The following is a 22,306-nucleotide window of genomic DNA, read 5'->3' on the forward strand; positions in this document are numbered from 1 at the left end:
TTGACCCAGGTAGGTACCTTTCACAAGTCAAAAGAGAATGCTTCTCTCTTTTTTTTTTTAAGTTTATTTATTTATTTTGAGAGAAAGAGAGCATGAGTGGGGGAGGGCAGAGAGAGAAGGAGAAAGAGAATCCCAAGTGGGCTCCATGCTGTCAGCACAGAGCCCGATATGGGGCTTGAACTCACAAACTGCGAGATCATGACCTGAGCCAAAATCAAGAGTCGGACACTTAACTCACTGAGCCACCCAGGCGCCCCCACAAAAGAACGCTTCTGAGTGGCACCACGTGGAATCCCAACCTGCTCAAGCACTCCCTCCTTGTACTCATATACATGTAGTCTGTGTGTGTGTGTGTGTACACGCACATATGTGCACACACACATACATACACACAGTGATCTCGGTTTTAGAAAGCAGACGGGGGTGATCAAAGAAATGCAAGAAGAAAGAAGAATCCAGCCTCACATGGGGAGGGGAAGGGGGGCCGCTTAGGCGGGGAAGACCCCAACAGAAAAGTACTACGTGGGGCGCCTGGGTGGCGCAGTCGGTTAAGCGTCCGACTTCAGCCAGGTCACGATCTTGCGGTCCGTGAGTTCGAGCCCCGCGTCGGGCTCTGGGCTGATGGCTCAGAGCCTGGAGCCTGCTTCCGATTCTGTGTCTCCCTCTCTCTCTGCCCCTCCCCCGTTCATGCTCTGTCTCTCTCTGTCCCAAAAATAAATAAACGTTGAAAAAAAAAATTAAAAAAAAAAAAAAAGAAAAGAAAAGTACTACGTGCCAAGGTGAATGTTGGAGCTCCAAGCATCTCAGGGCTACCTATAGTTGGGGCAGAGAGGCAAAGGCATGAAGGAAAGGGGACAAACCTAGAGAAGAGACAAGAAGTGTATACTCAGGAGAAAATGAGCGGCTAGGAGAGGAACAAAGGCGAGAGAACATCAGCCGGGGGGGGCGGGGGGCAGTCAATTGCTGAGCTGGCAGCACAGGGCAGCTGGGGGCTGGGGGGGTGAGAGGATGTCAGTGCTGGCTCCAGCACTCCGCTCTGCCCTTTCAGCAGCGGCAGGCACAGGCATGAGCAATGGCTTGGCTGGAGACACAGTCAGGGGGTACGGCAAGGGACGGCAGGTGGACCAAAGTCAAAAGGTCTCCACCGCTGCAGGTGGTACAAACGCAGATGCCCATGCCACAGAAAACTCCGGAGTCTGTAGGGCTGTTTTCCCCACAGGCCTGTGTGTGCTCACAAGCAGCTGGGCCACCCTGCAGTTCTGCTAAAGAGGGAAAAGTCAGCATTCCCACTTCGCTGGCATCCAGAACTTTTCCTGGGGGATCTGGAGATTAGCCTCTTGGATTAAACTCTCCTGCCTCCCCCCCCCCCACCCCAAAAGCCTCGCCAAGGGAGGATCACAAAGCTGAGACCTCAGACGCTGTCACGTTCAATTCACCACACAGCCCCGGTGGCATTTAGGGGCAGGATGGATGGGAGCCCACCCCCACCCCCAAACAGTGGGAGCAGCTAATGACTGGGTATTAACGATGCTGGCAATTAGTGCTCACGGGAAAGTGGTTGGGGGGCTGCTCACCAGGGGAATGTGGGAGGGAACAGAGCAGACATTCGGAGCAGCAAACAGATTGGTGGCGTGCGTGGTGCAAAGAACCTGGGAAGAGCTGCTGCCTCTTAGATTTCTTCAGAGAAATTGGGGAAGAGGGAAGGGATGGCTTCTGTGGACAGTAGGGGCCTTCCCACCACACCCTCCTCCTCCTCGCTAGCAAAACTGGATTTAATCACGGAATTCTCAGAGGCATTGTGAAGAGATGTTGTTGAAAAGGTGTTTGTGAAGGTTCTGGAACCTTCCTCGTGTAAGGAGGCCCCAGATGAGCCTAGGGACAGCTACTCTTTTTTATGCAGCTTAAAATCCTTGGGTAGTCAGATGACTCTTTTTGAAGGACTCAGTTTGTCACCTGCAGGTGTCAAGGAGAAGGGCAGATGGGAGTTAGAGCCAAGAGGCTCACTGACAAGCCCACAGAGAGAACACACAGCCAGATTGTGGACACATCTCCATCTAGGAGGAGGAAAGACTCAGCTTCCTGACCAAGCATGGCCATCTGGCCTCTCAGAGAGGACAGGAGGAGACAGAAGACACTGACTCACAAGAGTACACGAGGAGATCCTGGTGGACAGAGGAAACTATGACAGTGCCCATCTTGGAAGTCAATAGCGAGCAAGTGGGGGCATCGGGGAGATGGCAGGGATGGCTAAGGAAGAGATTTCCTTGATCCACTCAGGGCCTGCAGCGTACCTGGGGGGACCACGAGGAACCTTCCTCCGCTGTTGCCATCACCATGCACACACACACACAAAAGGGACACAGACAAAAGAGAAGCATTCCGAACCCTGGAGCGTGAGTAAAAAACCACAACACAAGGACAAAATGGCTTGACATTTGAGAAGGGATGTCAAGAAGATAAGCCAGCGCTGGGGGGAGTGGGAAATAATACCAAGTTAACAAATACTTCAGAGAGAGCAACTGTGGCTAATAAATACTTTCCAGATAGCGACCCAAATCGAAAGAGCTCATTCTTGGCCTCCTTGCGGTAGGAGACAATAGGTACGCCTGGGCCACTTAGATCAGAGAAGGGATAAGAGGAGAGACGGGGAGACGCAAATGCCAGCTGCCCTGTGCATGTTCCTTTCTGAAAGATGAGTGTGACTGGACCAAGGGAACCTCTCCCTGGGGAGGAGAGAGCGAGAGAGAGACAGAGAGAGAGAGAGAGCTAAGCATTACTCAGAAGCTGGCAAGGGGAGACGCTCTGTCAGACACTCATGCTGGGTTTTCCAGGTTCTATCCAGATGACAACAGCAGGTAAGAAAATAAAGGTCGGTCACATGCATGAAAGACTTGAATCTTGCAAATGAGTAAGAATTAAAGAAGGCGTACGGGCTGAATTGGGTCCCCCAAAATGCATCTGTTGAAGCCCTAACTCCCACCTCCTCATGCCTCAGAATAGGACTGTATTCAAGGAGAGGGCCTTTAAAGAGGTGATCAAGTTAGGGTGGGCCCTAATTCAATCTGACTGGTATCCTTACAAGAAGAAATTTGGGCACACAAAGAGACAGCAGGGGTACAGGAACACAGAGGGGCCACCACGTGAAGAGGGGGCGAGAGGGCAGACACTTGCAAGCCAAGGAGAGAGGCCTATGTGGGAACCAGTCCTGATGACACGTTGATCTGGGACTTGCAGCCTCCAGAAGAGCGAGAAAATTAATTTCTGTTCCTTAAGCCACCCAGTCTGTGGTATTTTGTTATGGCAGCCTGAGCAAACTAATACAGAAGGCCATGTTACAGGAAGAAAGGAGGGTGAGGGTTAGGCAAAACCAACATGAATCCAAAGAAAGGTCTTGGCCAAAGTATATTAATTATTTCAAATATTTGGTGAAGGCAGCTGATGGACATCTGTTGACTAAGTTGATTGACTAAAATGCACAGGAGTCACCCTCAGATCCTAGAGTCTGGATATTTTTAAAGGTCTGATCCCTTTAATTACATTGAATTGTTCACTTTAAGACCACCTACCACAAAATCTTGTGAACAAAATACAAAATACATGGCATGTCCACAATTATTCTTCACCTAATGATCTTAGAATGACCCATAACTTGAAGCAAGTCCTAAAGATTCCATCATGCCACCCCATTTTGAGTTTTTGACAAGTGTCCCCAGATTATGCGTCCTAATGGAGTGCTCAAGGAAGGCATACAGACTCAAGGGTCCTATTTTTCTAAGACAGGAGAGCCCTGAACCAAAATTGTGAGCCTTATAACAGCCAAGGCAATAAATCAAGACTATCCCACATCTCTTGGTGGCCAAGGAGACGTTTAGAATGTCCATCTGAATTGACATACCCAAGGGCTATGCCCAAGTCAGGGTGGTATCTGTGAGCGAAACTTCTGGAGCTGAGGGAAAAGAGGGATAGGTCTGGCATTTGACAATGGCCAGGTGAGGATGTTTCCCTTGTACCTTAACGCTCATCTCCTTCCTCTGGGAACAGAACTGGGTGCGTCATCCGGCCCAGCTTACTCTAAACCGGGGGCTTAGATGACCCATGGGGTAGCTGGGGCTGGGCTAAAACAGCCAAGTCACCACAGGACACTGAAACCAATCAGTGGGTGCCACCAAAGATACCAGAGGTGAAGAGAACACTCTTACAGCCCTGCCCACCCAATTCATCACTGCCCCACCCCACTTCATCACTACCCCAGGCAACAACTGGGAACTCACGTCTGTGGTTCTCATTTCTGTGGTTAGGCGGGGACCGGGTCTCCTGGTCTTGAGCCTCGTCCCCCTCCTCACTGGCCAGGTGAGTGTGAGCGTAGTGGTAGCTGAGTCCTGGCCGGTTCTTGTAGCGCTTGCCACAGACTAGACAGGAAAAGAGGAGAAGAGGGAAAAGGGCAAATATTAGCAACCTCTGCAGCCATCGCCATCATTCTCCCAGGCAGTGACTCCCATCCATCTACCCCAGAGCTGGGTTTCCCTTAAAAAGCGTCTCCCACCCTCAACAACCTTAACTCCGCTGGACAAAACAAACACCACGATGAACAACATGGGCCCAGGTAAAGAAAAACCAGAAAAGTAAAGGATGGAAGTTGAACTATTTAAGAGCTCCATCATTTCCTATCTGTGAGACCCTGGTCAAGTCATTTACGCTCTCTGTGCCTCAGTTTCTTCCGAGGCAAAATGGGAATCATAACGGTACTGAACTCATAGAGTTGCTGTGATGAGTTAACCTCTATGCAGAACACTTACAACAGTGCCAGGCACATGGTAAGGGTTATGATTATTATAACTTTGAGGTCAAAGAGCACTGGTAGTCCATCCAGTCCAGCATCCCATGGCACAGATGAGTCAAGTGAGCCCAGCAAGACTAAATTATTTGGCTGGGAACGTATAACTGGTTGCGGCAGAGCCCCTAGAAACCCAGGTCTCCTGGATTCCCATGCAGTGTTCCTTCCACTACGCTGTGGCAAACTCTGTAAAGTACAAAAGCTTTATATGGATATTTTTGATGTATCGTGCAGTGATTTTGTGCCCGAAAACCACATTCCACTTCCGCCATGAAAACCACAAGGCCAAGGCATCATTGGTAGAGGTGGCATCTGAGAGCTTGTGCTCTTGAAGCCCCCGGAAGTCTCTGGGCCCCAAAATCTAGGAATGCGTCCTCGCAAGCACTACCTCTCACATGGACAGTCTGAGACAAAGGCACCACGCAACATAAATACGGCATCGTGGGGCCCAGAAGAAGAGAGGTGCACTTCCATTGGTTGGCTGCCCAACACTTGAGAAGCAGAAGTCCAGCTAAATAACTTAAGAATAGACCACCGCCACTTTTAACAAAGTTGGATTTAGTGGTTTACTGTTTACAATGATACATGTGGCCAATTTTTAGTCTTTATCAAATTTAGGTAGTTCCTCTTATTCCTGTTTTAGAGTTTTATTATAGGAGAATTTGATCAGCCACCCTTTCAGCATCTACTAGTATACAACTCTCCTTCAGTTTGTTGATATGGTGAATTATGTTGATTTCCTAATGTTTCCTATTATTGAACCATTCTTGTATTCCTAGAATGAGAGTGTATTATCTATTTGATATACAGCTGCGTTCTATTTTCTAATCTTGCATTTTTGATCTATACTCAGACGAGATGAGATCTATAATTTTTGACCTATCTTCTACCGTGTTTCAATTTTATGGTTATGCTGACTTCCAAAAATGAATTGAGGTTTTTTGCTGTGTGAAATTGGACAAGATACATAATCTCTCTGTGCCTTTTTTCTTATCTGAAAATGATAATAGTACTACTTACCTTGAAGGATTATAAATAATGTATGTAAAGTATCTCACTCAGTATCCAGCACATAACAGATGCTCAGTAAATGGTAGTGAGGGGCTAGGGGCTTCGGCTTGGTCTGCCACATCTTAAGTGCTCGACCCTCCTAAAAGAGGGACTTTGACCCTTAACCTCATACAATGGAATTCAGCAATTGGTTGGACTTTCTTAAAAAGGTGAGAGTCTGAAATTCAAGTTGGTGACCAGTATTATATGGTGACCTAACTATAAATTCAAGTGCTACAACTGGCTAGTTACATTCTCCCTCTCCCTCCCCCCCCACCTCTCTGTCTCTCGTAAATATTTCAAAAAAATAAAATAAAATGGCACCACACATCTCAATTCCATTTGACACAGGCAATGGGACCTAAAGAGGCCCCGAGGCGCACTCTGGGCCTGCTTGTGGCTTTTTCTATTTAACCTTTTCAATGATCTGAGGTCAATAAACAGCAAATTATGGGGTCATCGGATAGAAATCCACTAAGTAACCAAGCACTGTTGGTGAAGAATAAATGTTTATTAAAAACAAGGACAATAGTATCAGTATTTACATGAGGAGGCCTCAGCTGACTCTGGGGACTCCTTGCTACAAATTCCACAGCATTTGTGCCATGTTGTGTCAATTATCACTGTCTTCCTTAATCACAGAATTTCAGGATCTTTTTTTTTTTTAACGTTAATTTATGTTTGAGAGAGAGAGACAGAGCACGAGCCCAGGAGGGACAGAGAGAAAGGGAGACACAAAACCTGAAGCAGGCTCCAGAGGCTCTGAGTTGTCAGTACAGAGCCCGACATGGGGCTCGAGCCCATATGAGATCATGACCTGAGCTGAAGTCAGACGCTTAACCGACTGAACCACTCAGGTGCCCCCAGAATTTCAGGATCTTCACAGTCATGTGGTCTCACTATAAAATTGTTTTATTCCCACTAAAACTAGATGCCTGGGACAATTCCGCTGATTGGGCAAAGAACTACCCATCTGAGTGGGCATTTCTTCTTTGGTCTCTTGAATTATAGTCATGTCTATACCATAGGACTTCTCTTCAGGACGGTTCATACTAATTTCATCTTAATAGCAACAACTCCGCCTCATATGTTGCCGTGCATGTATTACACCTTCAAAACATATTCGTTGAATAGCTGATGAATGAACACGGTAACACTTTGTGGGAAAGCCAGGAGACGGGGGAGGAGGGAAGCGTGTAGAATCTGATCCACCTATCCACATTAATCTCATACTAATAGGTCTTTAAACCTATAGAACCAAACCCAAGCAAAAAGCTTCCTGTATCTCCTTTCCCAACACCATAGAGAGTAATTATTTTTATAGCAAATCCTTTTGCTAGAAAAGAAATTCTCAAGGAGTAGTCCCCAGACCAGCACCATCAGCATCACCTGGGAAGTTGTTAGAGATGCATATTCTTGGGCTCCACCCCAGACCTACTGAATCAGAAACTCTGGGGGTGCAGCCAGAAATCTCTGCTTCAACAAGCACTCCGGGTGATTCTGGTACACTCTATAGTCTAAGATCCACTCTGCTAGAAGATTGACTATATTTAGGCTTGACTCTGCCCACCCTGGTGCACCTGCCCTTTGGAATGGATAGAAGGGGCAGGCGGGGACAGTGAGACTTGCGCTTGGTCATTAGAAGAAACAGAACCAGACAGTACGTGGAGATCATGGAAACCTAGCCTCCTAACCCTCGTCCCTATACACAGGGCTCTCCTGATGGAGTGTCATTTTTCACCACCTGCTTATACCATGGTATTCCTTCATCACCAGGTCTTCAAGACAACGTGTATTTAGCATCCAATATGTGTCCAGCCCTGTGGCATGAGAAGGACAAAGGTAAAGGAGCCACAGTCCCCACCCTCCAGGAGTTCAAAGTCTGGCAGAGAAGATGTACACATCCACATGCAAAGAGGGAGGTGGAACAAATGTAGTGTGCGCATGCGCGCGGGCAGGAGGCGGGGCCAGCACAGCGGCCTCGGAGCGGAGGGTTGGCTTCCTGGAGGCGGTGGGTGAGCTGTGGCCTGCAAGGTAGCAGAGTATCACCATACAGACAAAGGAGGCAAGGGCACTCAGGCACCCAAGCGCAGGCTGCCGAACTTTGGGAACAGCCCGCAGGAAGGTGGGGGGAGGGGTGGCGTGAGGGAGCTAACAAGCCAGAAAACGGGGCAGGACTTGGTCCTGAAAATAGGGAGCCAGGGGAGGATTGTAGCCTGAGGACCGACTTACTCAGATTTACATTTTGGAAATCCCACTTAAGACTACAGTACAGAAGATGGATTTGAAGGTGGCAAGAGGCTATTTTAATTTTCTATGTGTGAACGATGAGGATTTCAGGATGGGAGAGGGGTTAAAGAGAAGGAATCTGGTGAAAAGGGGTGGGGTATAAGCTGCAAGGGGGAGCCTAGAAAGACTGATAGTAACCCCCCACCTTCCTGGCCATGCACCATCCAGCCCCCGTCTGGCTCCCCAGCCTCACCCGACACAATGTTCCACCACCTTCTCTGCCCTTCCGCCCATTGCCTTTCTACTCCTTAAACGTTTTTCTTTTCACCAGAAAGCCCTTGGACAAGCTCTTCACTTTGCCTACAATGCTCCCCAGCCCCGATCTGCCTAATGATGCTTCATCATTCTTCGGATCTCAGTTGAAATGTCCTTCCCCAGGGAAGTCTTTCCAATCAAAATTAGGATTCCAGTTTGTTACCTTCCTAGGACGAATCATGGATCGGTATGTGTGTCTCCCACCAGCAGCAAGCATAGCGGGCCCTCCCGTGTTTGCACACTGCCGCATCCCCAGTGACCAGCACGGGGCAACTCACGGCTGGCACTTGGTGCCAGTTAGGGAAGCAACAAAAACACCCAGGTTTCTACTGGGCAACTGGATGGAAGGATGAGGAGGAAAACAAGATTTAAAGAAGGAAGAAGATGAGTTCAGTCTGGGGTTGCCCTGAACACCCTGAACTGGGAAAAGAGATGTGGATGGGGGAGGTGTCAGGGTGGAAGTGAGGGATATGGAGAGGAGGAGAGATGGTGCAGAGAGAGAAGAAAGGTGTGGACAGAGGAAAGAACTCAGAAAACACCAGCATCTTAAGGATCCGGTGGAGAAGGAGAAACTTTTTTTTTTTTTTTAAGAATGGAGATCTTCCATTCTTTTTTTTTTTTTTTAACGTTTATTTATTTTTGAGACAGAGAGAGACAGAGCATGAACGGGGGAGGGTCACAGAGAGAGGGAGACACAGAATCTGAAACAGGCTCCAGGCTCTGAGCTGTCAGCTCAGAGCCCGACGCGAGGCTCGAACCCACCGACCACGAGATCGTGACCTGGGCCGAAGTCGGACGCTTAACCGACCGAGCCACCCAGGCGCCCCAAAACTTTTTTTTTTAAGAAAGATTCAGCCCTGAAGGAGCAACACAGGCCAAAGAGGTAGGGTTTCCGAGTATCCATCAATAGATAACTGGATAAGAAAGATGTGGCATATATAGATACAATGGAATATTACTCAGCCATAAAAAAAGAATGAAATCTTGTCATTTACAGCAACATGGATTAATTTAGAGGGTACAATAAATGAAATGTCAGTCGGAGAAAGACAACTACCATATGATTTCACTCAAGTGTGGAATTTAAGAAACAAAACAGAAGGAACAAATTAAAAAATAGACTCAACTATAGAGAACAAAGTGATGGTTATCAGAGGGCAGGTGGGTGAAATAGATGACGGGCATCAAGACTTCACTTATCAGGATGAGCACTGGGTAATATACAGAATTGTTGAATCACTATATTGTACACCTGAAACTAATTACAACACCGTATGTAAATTATGCCAGAATTTTTTTTAAAGAGGTAGGCTTTCCAGATGATAGGACCACTGATACCACCGGTCACAGCCACGGCTCACAGCCACTGACTGTGTGCCATGGGCCAGGCTTGCTCTCGTGCTTCAGGCAAATTTGCTCACGGCAACCCAAGTCCCCATTTTACAGATGAGTGGCCTTGGGCACAGAGGCAGAGCCAGGATAAAGTCAAGCGCCTAAGAAGGGTCAAGAAAGATGGGGACTGAAAAGAGACCACTGGATTTGAGAGCCAGGAGGCCACCTCAGCCTCCTGAGAAGGGAATCCTCAGCCTCATGGAGGACAAGACAAGACTGCAGAGGCCTAGGATGCTCCTGAGGAACGGGGTGGGGTGACAGGGCTGACAGACCATTCCTTCCGGCGTGGCTCCACCAGTGAGGCTGGGGGGCGGATGGGACTGTGGGTCAGGGAGGCTGACTGGGGCTTGTTCTCTACCAGGGCAGATCCCAGAACAGCCTCGCTGGCCAACGGGAAGGGGGCAGGAGTGAGGGGGGATTGGAGATAATACAGCAAGATGCCTGACCCCAAAACGAAGCTTCTAACCCAAGTGCCAGGCCACTGAATGACTTCATCCTAGGGACAAAAGAGTTCTGAGATTTATTTTGGTGGAATTGTATCTGGATCAAACTGCTACGTTTTGATGGAAAGAAATGCCTTGGAAATCCTACTTTGACTGGATTAGAAGAAAAGGAAAACCCAGCCCTATTCTATTCTATGTCCCTGCTGCTCCAAACACTGATGGACCGGCTTCATGGGCGTGTGACCTGTGCGTTCAGACAGGGCCCATGCTCAGAAGGGCCCCACACTTGGGCTAATCCTTTGCTGTCACCATCTTGAAATTGTAAATAGGCATGGAACAAAGGGCCCCTCCTTTTCATCTTGCACTGGGCCCCATAAGTTGCGTACCTGGTCCTGGAAACCTAGGGCTGGCCTCCAGAGATCAGGGACTAAGTTGCTCCAAACAACCAACCCAACAGCCCTGATAGGACAGGAGCTGTGGCGTGGAACACAGGACCCTAGCAGCCCTGCAGTGGCAGTAAAAGGCCCCTCTGGGGTAACACAGGAAGTCTGGCCAGAGAAGTTAACCACGCAGCCACGGTCATTTCTGTGCCACCCACTCCTCTGGCCCTACTTCTGGGCCGGGCCTGCCTTCAGAGAGACGGTTTCTCTGTGGTGGGTGAGAGGACACCCTGCATCTGAACTGCCTGGATTCAAATCCCTGCCTCGTCTGCTACCAACCGCCTGTGTGATCTGGGGTGAGATGCCAAACCTCTCTGCCTCAGCACCCTCCGTGGAAGATGGGGATGATCGCAACAGCACATCTGCTTCACATTGTGAGGTTTCATGAAAGAATACATTTAAAACCGTGCCTGGCTCATAGCAAGTGTCAGCCATTGTCGGCTGTTATCACTACTGCCATCAAAGCGGATCGGCAGAGGGAAGAAACCCAAAAGGGGAGTGGGGGGGGGAGTATCTAGTCATTTCTCCTCTGAAGTCAGGGGTGATGGAGTTGCAAGAAAAAGAGGGTGGGGAAAATACCCTCTGAAAATAAAGTCTTAGAACCATCTGCTCTCCTTTACCTCCTTGGCAATCTCACTCTGGAATTCTCTGCCGTGCGGAATCAGAGCGAGCCCTAAGACTGCTGAAGCATTCAGGGAGGGCTGTGCCCCCATCCCCCCCCCCACCCCCGCCCCAGTCTCCTTCCCCAGGGCCCTCTCCTTTGCGTCACGCGCCTCTGAATCCCTCGCCCCAGGGACCAGCCAACCCTGCATGGGCACAACCTGAGGCCCTTCTTTTCACCTTGGCAAGCATGCACCTGGATTTGTGTTCCTGGCACGGCGCTCGTGGAGAGGACCGGCTGTGACAATAAGGAAGGTCCAGCTTGCCTTCCTCCCTCTCCTTCCCCTGGGGCGGATCCATCTGTCAAGCTGCAGAAATAGTGTGTGCCCACTTCCCGATCCAGAGCTGGAGTCTCCAGGTAGGACCTCCTGTCTGGAGTTATGAATACCTTCAGTGTTGCCCTGAAATATTTGCAGCACACCCCCCCCCAATCCTACCCCACTCACTCCTTATCTGGGGGAGTAGGGTGGGGCAAGGAGGCAGAGGAGGAGGCGGGGGGTGGGGGGGGTAAGAATCAGGGGCAGTTTGTGTGAACAAAGCCGGCTGCAGCAGACAGCAGAAGCCTTCCTGCAGGGGAGAAGCAGCCGCCTTCCCCACTGATAACTTAATGACTCTGGCACATTTTCATCAGCCCAACTTGGAGCACGCAGTGGGTATCTGAGCCAGTGGTTTCCGAGAGACTGAAAGCAGCGACTGAAAGCAATTACGGGATGAGCGTCCAAGAGACAAAGCCTGGGCCTTGGGAGTCACCGGGCCGCATCTCATTCCCAGTTCTGCCCAGTGGCACTTTCAAACAACGCGAGCATGCTACTTCCCTCTCGCTGCAGCCCGACTCCCTCATCTGTAAAATCGACCCAGCAGTGCCCGTCTTCTGCCCATGCCTCCAAAGCATCACACTTCCAGACCGCGAGGTAGGCACACAGCCCTACATTGAATCTCATAGCAGCTCACAGGATAAGGACTGTCATCCCCACTTTACAGATGAGGAAACGGGGTCTTAGGGCATCGAAGCAACTCCCTAAATGGCAGAGCCAGGATTTGAACTCAGGTCTGCCTGACTTTGAAGCACATGACTGAAAGGTGCACTAGTGATTCTCCATTCGACACCCCTCCCAGTGCCTGGGGCTGACTTCTATGACCTCTTGCCCTCTGCTTCTCGTGGCATTTGGCCAGCGGGAGGCACTGGCAAGAGGACAGAGGGTGAGAAGAAGGAAGATGGGGGTTTGTGCCCTGCCGTCCCTGCCTGGGCAGCGTGCTGGCACAGGTACTCCCCCCTCTCTTGGGCACCGCGTGTCCTCCCCCTGCTCCTTGGCACCCCAGATAGAAGGGCTCCGCCTCCCCCTTTGTCAGCACTTCTATCCTGCCCACACCTCCTTAATCATTCCGCCGTCCAGTTCTCTTCCATTCGGCCCTTCTGAGTAGAATCCTATGTCCCATTGGGCCCAGGACACATACAAAAAGGAGGCCATTTTGACAGGAGATTCCTACCCTGCCAGACCGGTCCATAGATGTTTGGGGCTCCCTGCACCTTCCTGACTTCCCTCTGCAGAACCATCTGGGGGATGGAGGAACACCTACAACCAATTCCCAGGGTGGGGAGAAGCTCCAAGTGGGAAAAGCCCTGCCATGCCTTGGCTTGGGACAAAACTCAGGGATACTTCAAAAAGCCACCACATCAGACTTGCATACTCATGCAAGTCGATGACCCTGTGACTTTTTTTTTTTTAAGTACACGTTTAATTTACTCTAACACTGCATGAGGGTTTTTTTTTTTTAATGTTTATTCATTTTTGAGAGATAGAGCACGAGCAGGGGAGGAGCAGAGAAAGAGGGAGACACAGCATCGGAAGCGGGCTCCAGGCTCCGAGGCATCAGCACAGAGCCTGACGCAGGGCTCCAACCCATCACCTGTGAGATCATGACCTGAGCCGAAGTTGGACACTTAAACAACTGAGCCACCCAGGTGCCCCTCCTCTATTTTAAATGCCTAGGCCTTACTCTAAGAGCCAGTGATGGCTCCACTGAGCTCAAATGGTAAGAATAGTCCAGGTCCTGCAACGTGTAGGCACCAAGAAGCTCCTCTTGGGCAGGTCCAGGGGGGCCATTCCTCCTCTCCCAGAAGACCTGAGGCCAGCAGTGTGGGTGGCCCTCGGCAGGCCTGGGGTCAGGCCCTGGCTCTCCTACTAACCCCCTGTGCACCCTTGGACAAATTCCATACTTTTCTGGGCCTTTGTTTCCCCATCTGTAACACAGGACAGTTGAATCAGATGATCTGGAAGTCTTTTGAATCTAGCACTTCATGATTCTGTTTGCTCTGCGCTCTCTGAGGCCTGTAGGCCTCCTGAAGCAATGAGTCCCTCAACTCCGATACAAAACCAGCATAGGCTGCAGCCTAAGGATCCACCCAGGGCTGCCTCCACCCCTCTCCTTCCCCTACCAAGCCAGGTCAGCAGCTGCCTTCCTGTGGCTTCATTTCTTCTTCGAGGCCACACTTGGTGCTTATTTTAAACTGAATTCTTCCGGATAGAAACACAGGGGGATGGGATAGGGGTGGGATGTAGCATCCTGATTTTTCAAAGCCACATTCCTTGGGGCCTGGCACTGACCCATGTATTAGGAAGGAGCCCAGAGCCAGGATCTACCAAATGCCAGTGATTCGCAAGTCCTGTGTCTCCACGGACGGAGGGCATTCTGCTTATTTTAGGAATTTGCGGTATATGAATGTGACTCCGGCTTTTAAAAAACAGGAAGAACGGAGATAAAGCAACAAGCCTTTCATCTCTAAATACTATATAACCTGATTTCGGATCCCCAGCAGAGAATGCAGAGACTCCCAAAATCAATGCATTAAATGTGTTAGTGGGACTCTTTCCTGCCCTGCTGAGAAGCAGGGTAACAGAGTTCTGGGAAAGTGTGGGGCCTGCCTTCCTGGGTCAGCTCATTGTCTGTGTGACCTTGGGCAGGGTACTTCATCTCTGCAAACCTCAGTCTGCTTGTCTGGAAAATGGGGGTGATAAGAGTTCGCATCTCAGATGGTGCTCTGAGAACTGAATGAGCTCATCCCTATATAAAGTGACTGGCACATAAACCAATATCCACCATTAGCTATGCTCCCTGGCTTCTCTGGTCCCTGCCAACTCCGACAGCCGGTGCACAGACCAGAACTGGGGACCCAAGTTCGGTGTGAGATAAGTACCCTTTCTTGGCTTCGCATAAAGAAGGTAAGTATTGAGCACAAGTATGAAACCGACAGTGAGCTAATTGTTTTTATGCGTAGTCTCATTTAACCCTCTTGGAAACCCTCTAAGGTGAATCTCATTGTCCTCACTTGACAGGAGAAGAAAGTAAAGCTCAGAGAGGTTTTGGGATCTGCCCGAGGCCGCAGGTTCAAGTCCTGGACTTCTGATTCAAGAACCATCTTCTGGTGCCCCTTGTAGAGGCCGTACCTTCATTTCTTATTCTAGTGAGTCCTACACTAGCATATCCTTAATGTACTTAAAGGGCAAAATATAAGTCTTCTTTTAATCATACAGTAAACGTTTAAGTAATAAATATAATTGTCAACATTTCTGGGGAAAATAAAGGTTAAAAAAAATTATAGACATATTACCATAAAGCATGGCAGCCCCCCAACATTTGGGAATCTGGCTAGTGTGCTCTCCCTCGGGATCCCTGGGTGAATCTCTGACATAAATGCCACCTCGGATTCAGAGCGGGCTTTCTTTCTTTTTTTTTTTTTCAATTTTTTTAATGTTTATTTATTTTTGAGACAGAGAGAGACAGAGCATGAACAGGGGGAGGGGCAGAGAGAGAGGGAGACACAGAATCCGAAGCGGGCTCCAGGCTCCGAGCCGTCCGCACAGAGCCCGACGCGGGGCTCGAACTCACGGACCGCGAGATCGTGACCTGAGCCGAAGTCAGATGCTTAACTGACTGAGCCACCCAGGCACCCCAGAGCAGTCTTTATTTCTGAGTCCCGACCCATCCAGTATGTCTCACTGACCCTTACCGGAGGTAGGCACCCTTCCACCTACAGTCTTGGTGTAAGTGCCCCGCTTCTTTCAGGGAAACAAATGTCCATTAGCATGTGTTAAACATTTCTGCCCACATGTCCTATTTCTACAATCTCCGATGTCAAAGTTCCATCACTCTCCAAAATTACCTCCTCCTCTGGCACATTCTAGTTAAGCCTCCCTCATGCCTATACGACCCAAGCTCAAGACTTCAAGAGTCATCGTTGCCGCCTCCCTCTCCCCTGTGCCCCACATCTTATCTGTCCTCTGCCAGGTTCTGTAGGTTTTTCATCCATAAAGCCCTGCTCGTTTGCCCTGCCTACTTTGCTCCTGCGGTCATCATCACCCAGACTTCATGTCTTCTCCTATCTCCTTCTCAGCCGTCAAGCTTCATTTAGGCTCTCTCCCCTGAACACCTACTTCTCCAGATTAACCTTTCCAGAGATGTGTCTGGATCATCATGTTCACCACTGAGTATGCAGGCCAACCTCTAAGCAAATCAGTCTGGCATTCCCAGTACCCTTGTCCAACACTGTGCCCCCCAATCTCCCTACCCAAATGCTCGGCTCTGGCCAAGCTGGTCTCCCTCTTGTCGTGCTACATGCCTCCCACGTTCATCAACATTTTGGGAGCAACCACTGTGCTGGGGCTGGGATGGAGGATGAATGTAGCATAGTTCCTGCCCTCTGAAGGCTCCCTTTCCAGCCTGAAGAACAGACAGACAGACAGAGAGATTGCTATCATCCAACGGGACAGGTGGCCTACACAAAGGTATGTACACGGTAAGGTAGATTCTAAGAACAAGTGAGTGATGCAGGAGGTGAGGAGACATTGCAGGGGAGGGAGGGAGGCATTGCTGACTGAGATCAAATCCTGGCTCTGCCATTTATTTGCTATGTGACCTCAGGAAACTTAATTAACCTCTCTTCTCCCCAGTTTCCTTATCTGTAGGATGGAGATGATCATACTATCTGTCTCACGGCACTTTTTTGAGGGTTAAAGAATTAATATAGATAAAACCCATAGAACATTCCAGGCCCATAACATAAGTCAACAAACTTCTGCTCTTACTGATTACCTCCCCCAGCCCACCCACCTACCAACTCCCACACATACCCCTCCATCCCTAGAGAACAAAATCAAGTCAATACTCATTCACTACAGATCTGCTGGGCATCCTAGGGAGACACCCTCTGACATACCAGCTCCCACCCCCTGGCCACTCCCTCCCCTGAATTCTGACAGTGCTCTCAACCTACTCAATGAAATTTTCCTGATGGGGGGTTATCTCTATGATATCAGCCTTATCTTTCCAACTCTATTGGAGATAGAGGAAATAAGGAACAGGCAAAGGAGGAAGAAACCTTCCTTCAGAACATATCATGTGCATTTTTATGCACAGTATCACATATACCTTTCCCAACCAGTATTATCCCCACTCCACAGCTGAGGACACGGAGGCTCCCAGCAGCAAAATGAATTTTTCTCAGAAAGTCCCAGATAACAAGCTAACAAGCAGCAGAACCACAATTTGACCTCGGCTTTTTCTCACTCCAAAGTCAGTGCACGTTCCTCCTCACCCAGCTCTCTCTAACCTGGACGGCCCTGACCTTGCTGCCTACTTCCCTTACCCCCCACCATGACTTGAAGTAAGAGAAATCAAAGGCTTTGCACCAGGCCCTCTGACCTCACAATTCTACTTCTACGAAATAATGAAAGCGTATGTGAAGATATAGCTGCAATATTGTTTTCGATAGCGAACAAACTTTAAACTGTCTAAATGTCCAACAAGTGGAACACTGATTGAGCAAACTGGGGCATGTCCACGTAATGGAACACCACATAGCCCTAAAATGTCATAAAAATGTCTTTATTGACCCGGAATGATGCTTTGCATGTATTGTTGAGTGGGGGGATGGGTTAAAATGGTATGTCTCATTTAGTGTGTGCACATGAGTGTGTGTGTGCACATTTGTGTGTGTGTGTGTGTGTGTGTGTGTGTGTGTGTGTGTGTAGAGGGAGAGGAACAGAGACAGAGACACAATCCTCAAATAGTATACAAAACTAGAATGTAAGCTATCTCTCAGGAGTAAGACTATGAGTGATGTTTATTTTTCCTTTATGATTATCTGCAATTTCTGATTTTTCTGCAATGAGTATATATTCTATTTCCGTAGGAAAAAAAAAATATTAAAAAAAAAAAAAAAAACTTCTACAAACGTTAATTTCTATCCTGTTGTTGGTCAGCCACATCTTGGGAGGAACTGTTTGCCACAAAGTTTTCATTAAGCAACAGCTAGCTGAGAACCAGCTCTGGCTGGAGGAGAAAATAATTCCAGAGGGTGTGGGTTACACCCCCAAAAAGGCAAACCAAATGGTTGAAAGCTCCAGAGGTGCGGCCTGGGGAGGGGAGGGCAGGCAGTGGGAGCAAAGGAAGAAGAGAAATGCAGGTGTGAAGGGGGCAGAGAGAAACTGCAGCTTCTCTTCAGCCCTGCCTGTGGCCTGCTCTGCTGGGACTCTCTGCAACCTGTGTCCGCGACACGATGGCATTTAAATATTTAAACAGGCCCAGCTTTGCCGTAACGAATGCACTCAGTCTCCAGGGATCAATCCCATGCCACAGGCCCTGCTCCACAAATCAAGTTTCTGGGGCACAGAGCCCTTCCCACCCTCCCCTGCCGCACCCCATGCAAAGACCTGCAAGATAATAGTGCGGACAACTGAGTGATGAGCCCGGCTTCCCTTCAGTGACAAGGGCAGCCAGCCTGAAGGCCGCGTTATTGGCTTTTCCACTGCAGCTCCAAGCTAAAAGCACATGAGCCTTAGAGGATGTAGGGCCTTAATGCCCTCAAAAAAAAATTTTTTTTTAATAAGACTGCAAGAGTCATCTGGTTCTCACTGTACACTCAGGTATGGGGGAATCCAGAGTAATTTTAGAAGGCTGAGGTCAAGCAGATTTTCTAGGACTACCTTGGGCACAAGCTGTGTCTGCCTCAGACACCAGTCCACCCGTCCCACACACCCCCTCAGCCTGTGCATGGCAGGACGAAGAGCCTCCTTGTGAGGTCACTGCCTGGGAAGGAAGGAGCCCACTGTGTGGGCAAGTCTGGAGACTCAAGAAAGGGGCCCCCGCGTTGACGGATCAGGAAAGTGATGTCCTAGCTGCTGAAGGCTGACACCAGGACCAGATCCCCAGACTCTTTGCTTTTAGCTCCATACCCTTCCCCCTCCACTATTCCACCATCAAGAAGAGGAGGAAGGGACCCGAACCCTATGCTGACACTGCCCCAACTGGACATCCCCCGCTGACTTTCTAGAAGGGAGGCAACACTGTGGAGTGGCCATGTTTTCGGTCATGGGCTGCACAATCAAAAATACATGTCTGTGGGGTGAGGGTGGTGGAGAACAAAGTTTTTACTGAAAGGGAGGCTGAGTTGAGAGCACCCATTCCTGAGGTGTGAATACCCGACGTGACTCAGAGGTGAGTCAGGCTCCCACGAGGGCTTTGATCATGTCTATTTGCTTTTTGTCACTAATCCACCCTAAGTCCCCAGTTTGTGTGTGTGTGTGGGGGGGGGGTATTTTAATAGATTCAAATGTAAAAGGCTTAAAAGTATATAATCTATTCCATTCTACATCAATTATCATGACTACCTGATTCCAGCTTGCCAGACTGACACCTAGAAGCCATCTGTTAACAGTGGACATGGTTTGACCTCATAAATGTGTGTGATCATTAATTCACTTTTAAAACAGGTTTTCTCCTCAACTCTCAGGAGAGCCAAACTCCAGGGTCAGGAGAGCATATTTCACCAGCACTTTGTGTGGGGGTGTCCTGGGGTATGTCAGCTCCGGAGCTGAAGAAGCCAGGATTCAGGAACCAGCTTCAGCATGAACCAGCTGGGCGACCTTGGACAAGTCCCTTCACCTCTCTGAGCCCCAGCTTCTTCAGAGCAGATCAAGGTCAACTGTCCCTCCCTCTCAAGGTTACTGTGAGGATTTCTAGAGACAACATATGTAACAAGCTTAGCACAATGCCCTACACACTGTAAGCACCATTAGCAGGAGTTAACACGGTGATCAGAAAAACTGGGGACAAAAGTAGGTGTTGGCAAGGATGTGGAGAAACTGGAACCCTTGTATACGGTTGGTGGGAATGCAAAATGGTGCAGCTGCTCTGGAAAATAAGTATTAAGGTTCCTCAAAAAGAGTAAAAACAGAATTACCACAGGATCCAGCAACCCCACTTCTGGGTATTCATCCAAAAGAACTGAAATCAGGATCTCAAATATTAGCACCCCTATGTTGACTGCAGCACCATTCACAATGGCCAAGATGTGAAAACAACCTAAATGTCCATTAACAGATGAACTGATAAAGAAAATTTGGTAGATACACACAATGGAATAGTATTCATCTTGAAAAAAGAGGGAATCCCTCAATATGCAATAACATGAATGCATCTTGAGGACATTATGCTAAGGGAAATAAGCCAGTCACAGCAAGACAAATACTGCCTGATTCCACTTACACGAGGTATCCAAAACAGTCCAATTCATAGCATCAAAGAGTGGAATGATGGTTGCCAGGGGCTGGTGCAGAAGGGGAGTTAGGGAATTGCTAACCAATGGGCATGAAGTTTCAGTCAAGCATGATGAATAAGCCTTTCAGATCTGCTGTACAACATTATACCTAGACTCAGCAATATATATTGTACACTTAATAATTTATTAAGAGGATAGATGTTAAGTATTCTTACCGCAGTAAAATAAAGTTAATTTTTTAAAAAAATATTTTAAAAACTGGGGGAAAAAAAAACTTCACAGCTTGCTTCCACTGTGCCCAGCAAAGGGGTAAATGGGTGCTTTGCTCCTCCCTAAATGGCTGATGCTTAGAGACAAATGGTCTCCCTCTCTCCCCCTGAATATCGTCCCATCGCCACCATCTTCTCTCCTATGAGGTTTCTTGAACATAGACAATGGAAAAGTGGGTCTCATCTGGAGTCAGCTCCAGTGATGCTAACAGAAAATTCAGGGTAGGGAGCAGTTGGGGAGAGAAGAGATAAACATTTAGAACATCCCGGTAGCCCGACCCAAGGATTGCTTTCATATGTCTGTCTCCAGTCATCATCGCACCTCTAAAAGGGGGCTAATGATACTGTTAGGATTTAAAGCTATTAAGTAAATTAAAGCCAAGTGCTGGATTGCTGAGCTTTATATGGGACTGCTGAGTTTTAGATCAATGCGGGGGGTGGGGGGGCGCGGAATAAAAACAGGAAAGAAAGATTCTAAAGAGACCAACTAAAACAGTGAAGTGAGCCTATGGCACTTGACCTGGAGAATTCCTGAAGACTCTAGAACTTTCAGATGCAAAAAGCAGGGAATAATAAAAGAGCTGAACAGACGGAGGCCAAATTTGAATTTGAATGAAGTAGACCAGTCACTGTCAAAAGTCAATATTCAGAAATATCCCCTGAGAAGCTGTCAAAAAAATGCAGGTTCTAGGGTCTGCTCCCCATGGTTCTGATGGAGGGGGTCTGGTATGAGGCCCGGGAATCACATTTTAATAAGTGTCTAGGTTCTCTCTGTGCAAATGGCCCAGGTCCATGCTTTGACAAACACTGACAGCCTTCCCCACAAAGTCATATTCAGTTGCTCTGTTTGTGAGTAATGAACACTTTTCTTTGGCAAGACACTGAAAGGGAAGAAACAGAACTACAATCCTTAAGCTTGGTAAACTTTCAGGATAATTAATAGGGATTGGTTACTTGCTGGAAAATGAAGTATTCACATACACACATGCCACAGATTGGGTAAAAAATAAATTATGTTCAGATGATTGAGTATTTCTCTGAGATGGAATAAATTCAATGGCTGAATGAAAGGAACAGGCAAACTATCTATCACCTGAAGTTAGCAGCTAAGATAACATTTCAACCACGCATCGGGAAAGGGATACTTGGACCAGGAACATAATAGGACGACTACGTTTAGGAATATAAACCATTCAGGGTTAAAGGTAATCACATCTGAAAGATAGCTCCTACTACCCCCACATAAACCCAGAAAGAGGTGGTGGGGCACAAGGTGGCCTAATATCTTCATAAATAATTCGAAAGATGGAGGCCGGCTCACGCAAATCCCCACAGACAACACAAAAGTGGCAGGGATGGCGAATCTGTGAAGAATGGAATTCAACCACGGGGCAATGTCTTTAAATTTGCCTTTATCAAATCTTGTGTAATGAAGTCACATATTATTGTATCTCTTTATTGAGACTCAATAGGGCTAAATGTAGAGTGATTTATGGAAGAAGGACTAATCGGATGCATTAAGTAGAAAAGAGCACGCACCTGGAGAGGCATTAGCACAGGGGTCAGGACAGACACTGCATGGGAAGTCGTGTGGCAATGGGGCGGCCGAGTACTTCTGTTCTCTACACATTAAGAGAACTGTATTAAGAGCCGGTGTGTAAAATAAACAAGGAAATGTGTCTGTTACTCTCTGAGCCGCTTGGCCTTGGTGTTACTTCCAGTGGGAACCCTGAGCTTAAATGTAAATCTGGGAAGGAATTTAAAGCAGGCCATCACAGAGGTTATGGGATGTGACCCCAGATAAACCAAAAAGACAAGGGGATGTTAAAAGAGCCTCCAGAATAGACAAAATGCTCAGTGTGCCCCTTTGTTGGGAAAAGATGCACAAAAGATAAGGGAGCCTATAGGAGTAAAAAAAATTTAGCTCCCATTAAGGAAAAACAATCATTCAGAGCACAGTTGGAATCATGGAAGAAAGGGTAGCTTATCGTAACACCATCCCTGGGGACACTCAAGGAGGTGACCAGACACCTCTCTACTTAGGATGCATTAGAGATTATTAAAAGCATTCCTTGCTCAGTTCGGGGGTAGAGGGTGGGCCTCGTGACCTCTCTAAA

At 48.2% G+C, this 22,306-nt stretch overlaps 1 protein-coding gene across 2 annotated transcripts in view; it reads right to left on the reverse strand.

The window, feature by feature from the left end:
* DPF3 (double PHD fingers 3) overlaps positions 1-22,306 on the reverse strand; it is a 260,062-nt gene that overhangs the window by 71,377 nt on the left and 166,379 nt on the right. For both annotated transcript variants that reach the window (XR_006293429.1, XM_043556512.1), the window contains exon 7: positions 4,272-4,409. Coding sequence is in view for 1 of the 2 variants with exons in the window: in XM_043556512.1 (XP_043412447.1) it covers positions 4,272-4,409 (138 nt within the window). In the remaining variant the exon portion in view is untranslated. The remainder of the gene's footprint in view (positions 1-4,271; positions 4,410-22,306) is intronic.

Source organism: Prionailurus bengalensis, chromosome B3 (genome assembly GCF_016509475.1).
Source record: "Prionailurus bengalensis isolate Pbe53 chromosome B3, Fcat_Pben_1.1_paternal_pri, whole genome shotgun sequence".
In the NCBI taxonomy this organism is placed as follows: Eukaryota; Metazoa; Chordata; class Mammalia; order Carnivora; family Felidae; genus Prionailurus; species Prionailurus bengalensis.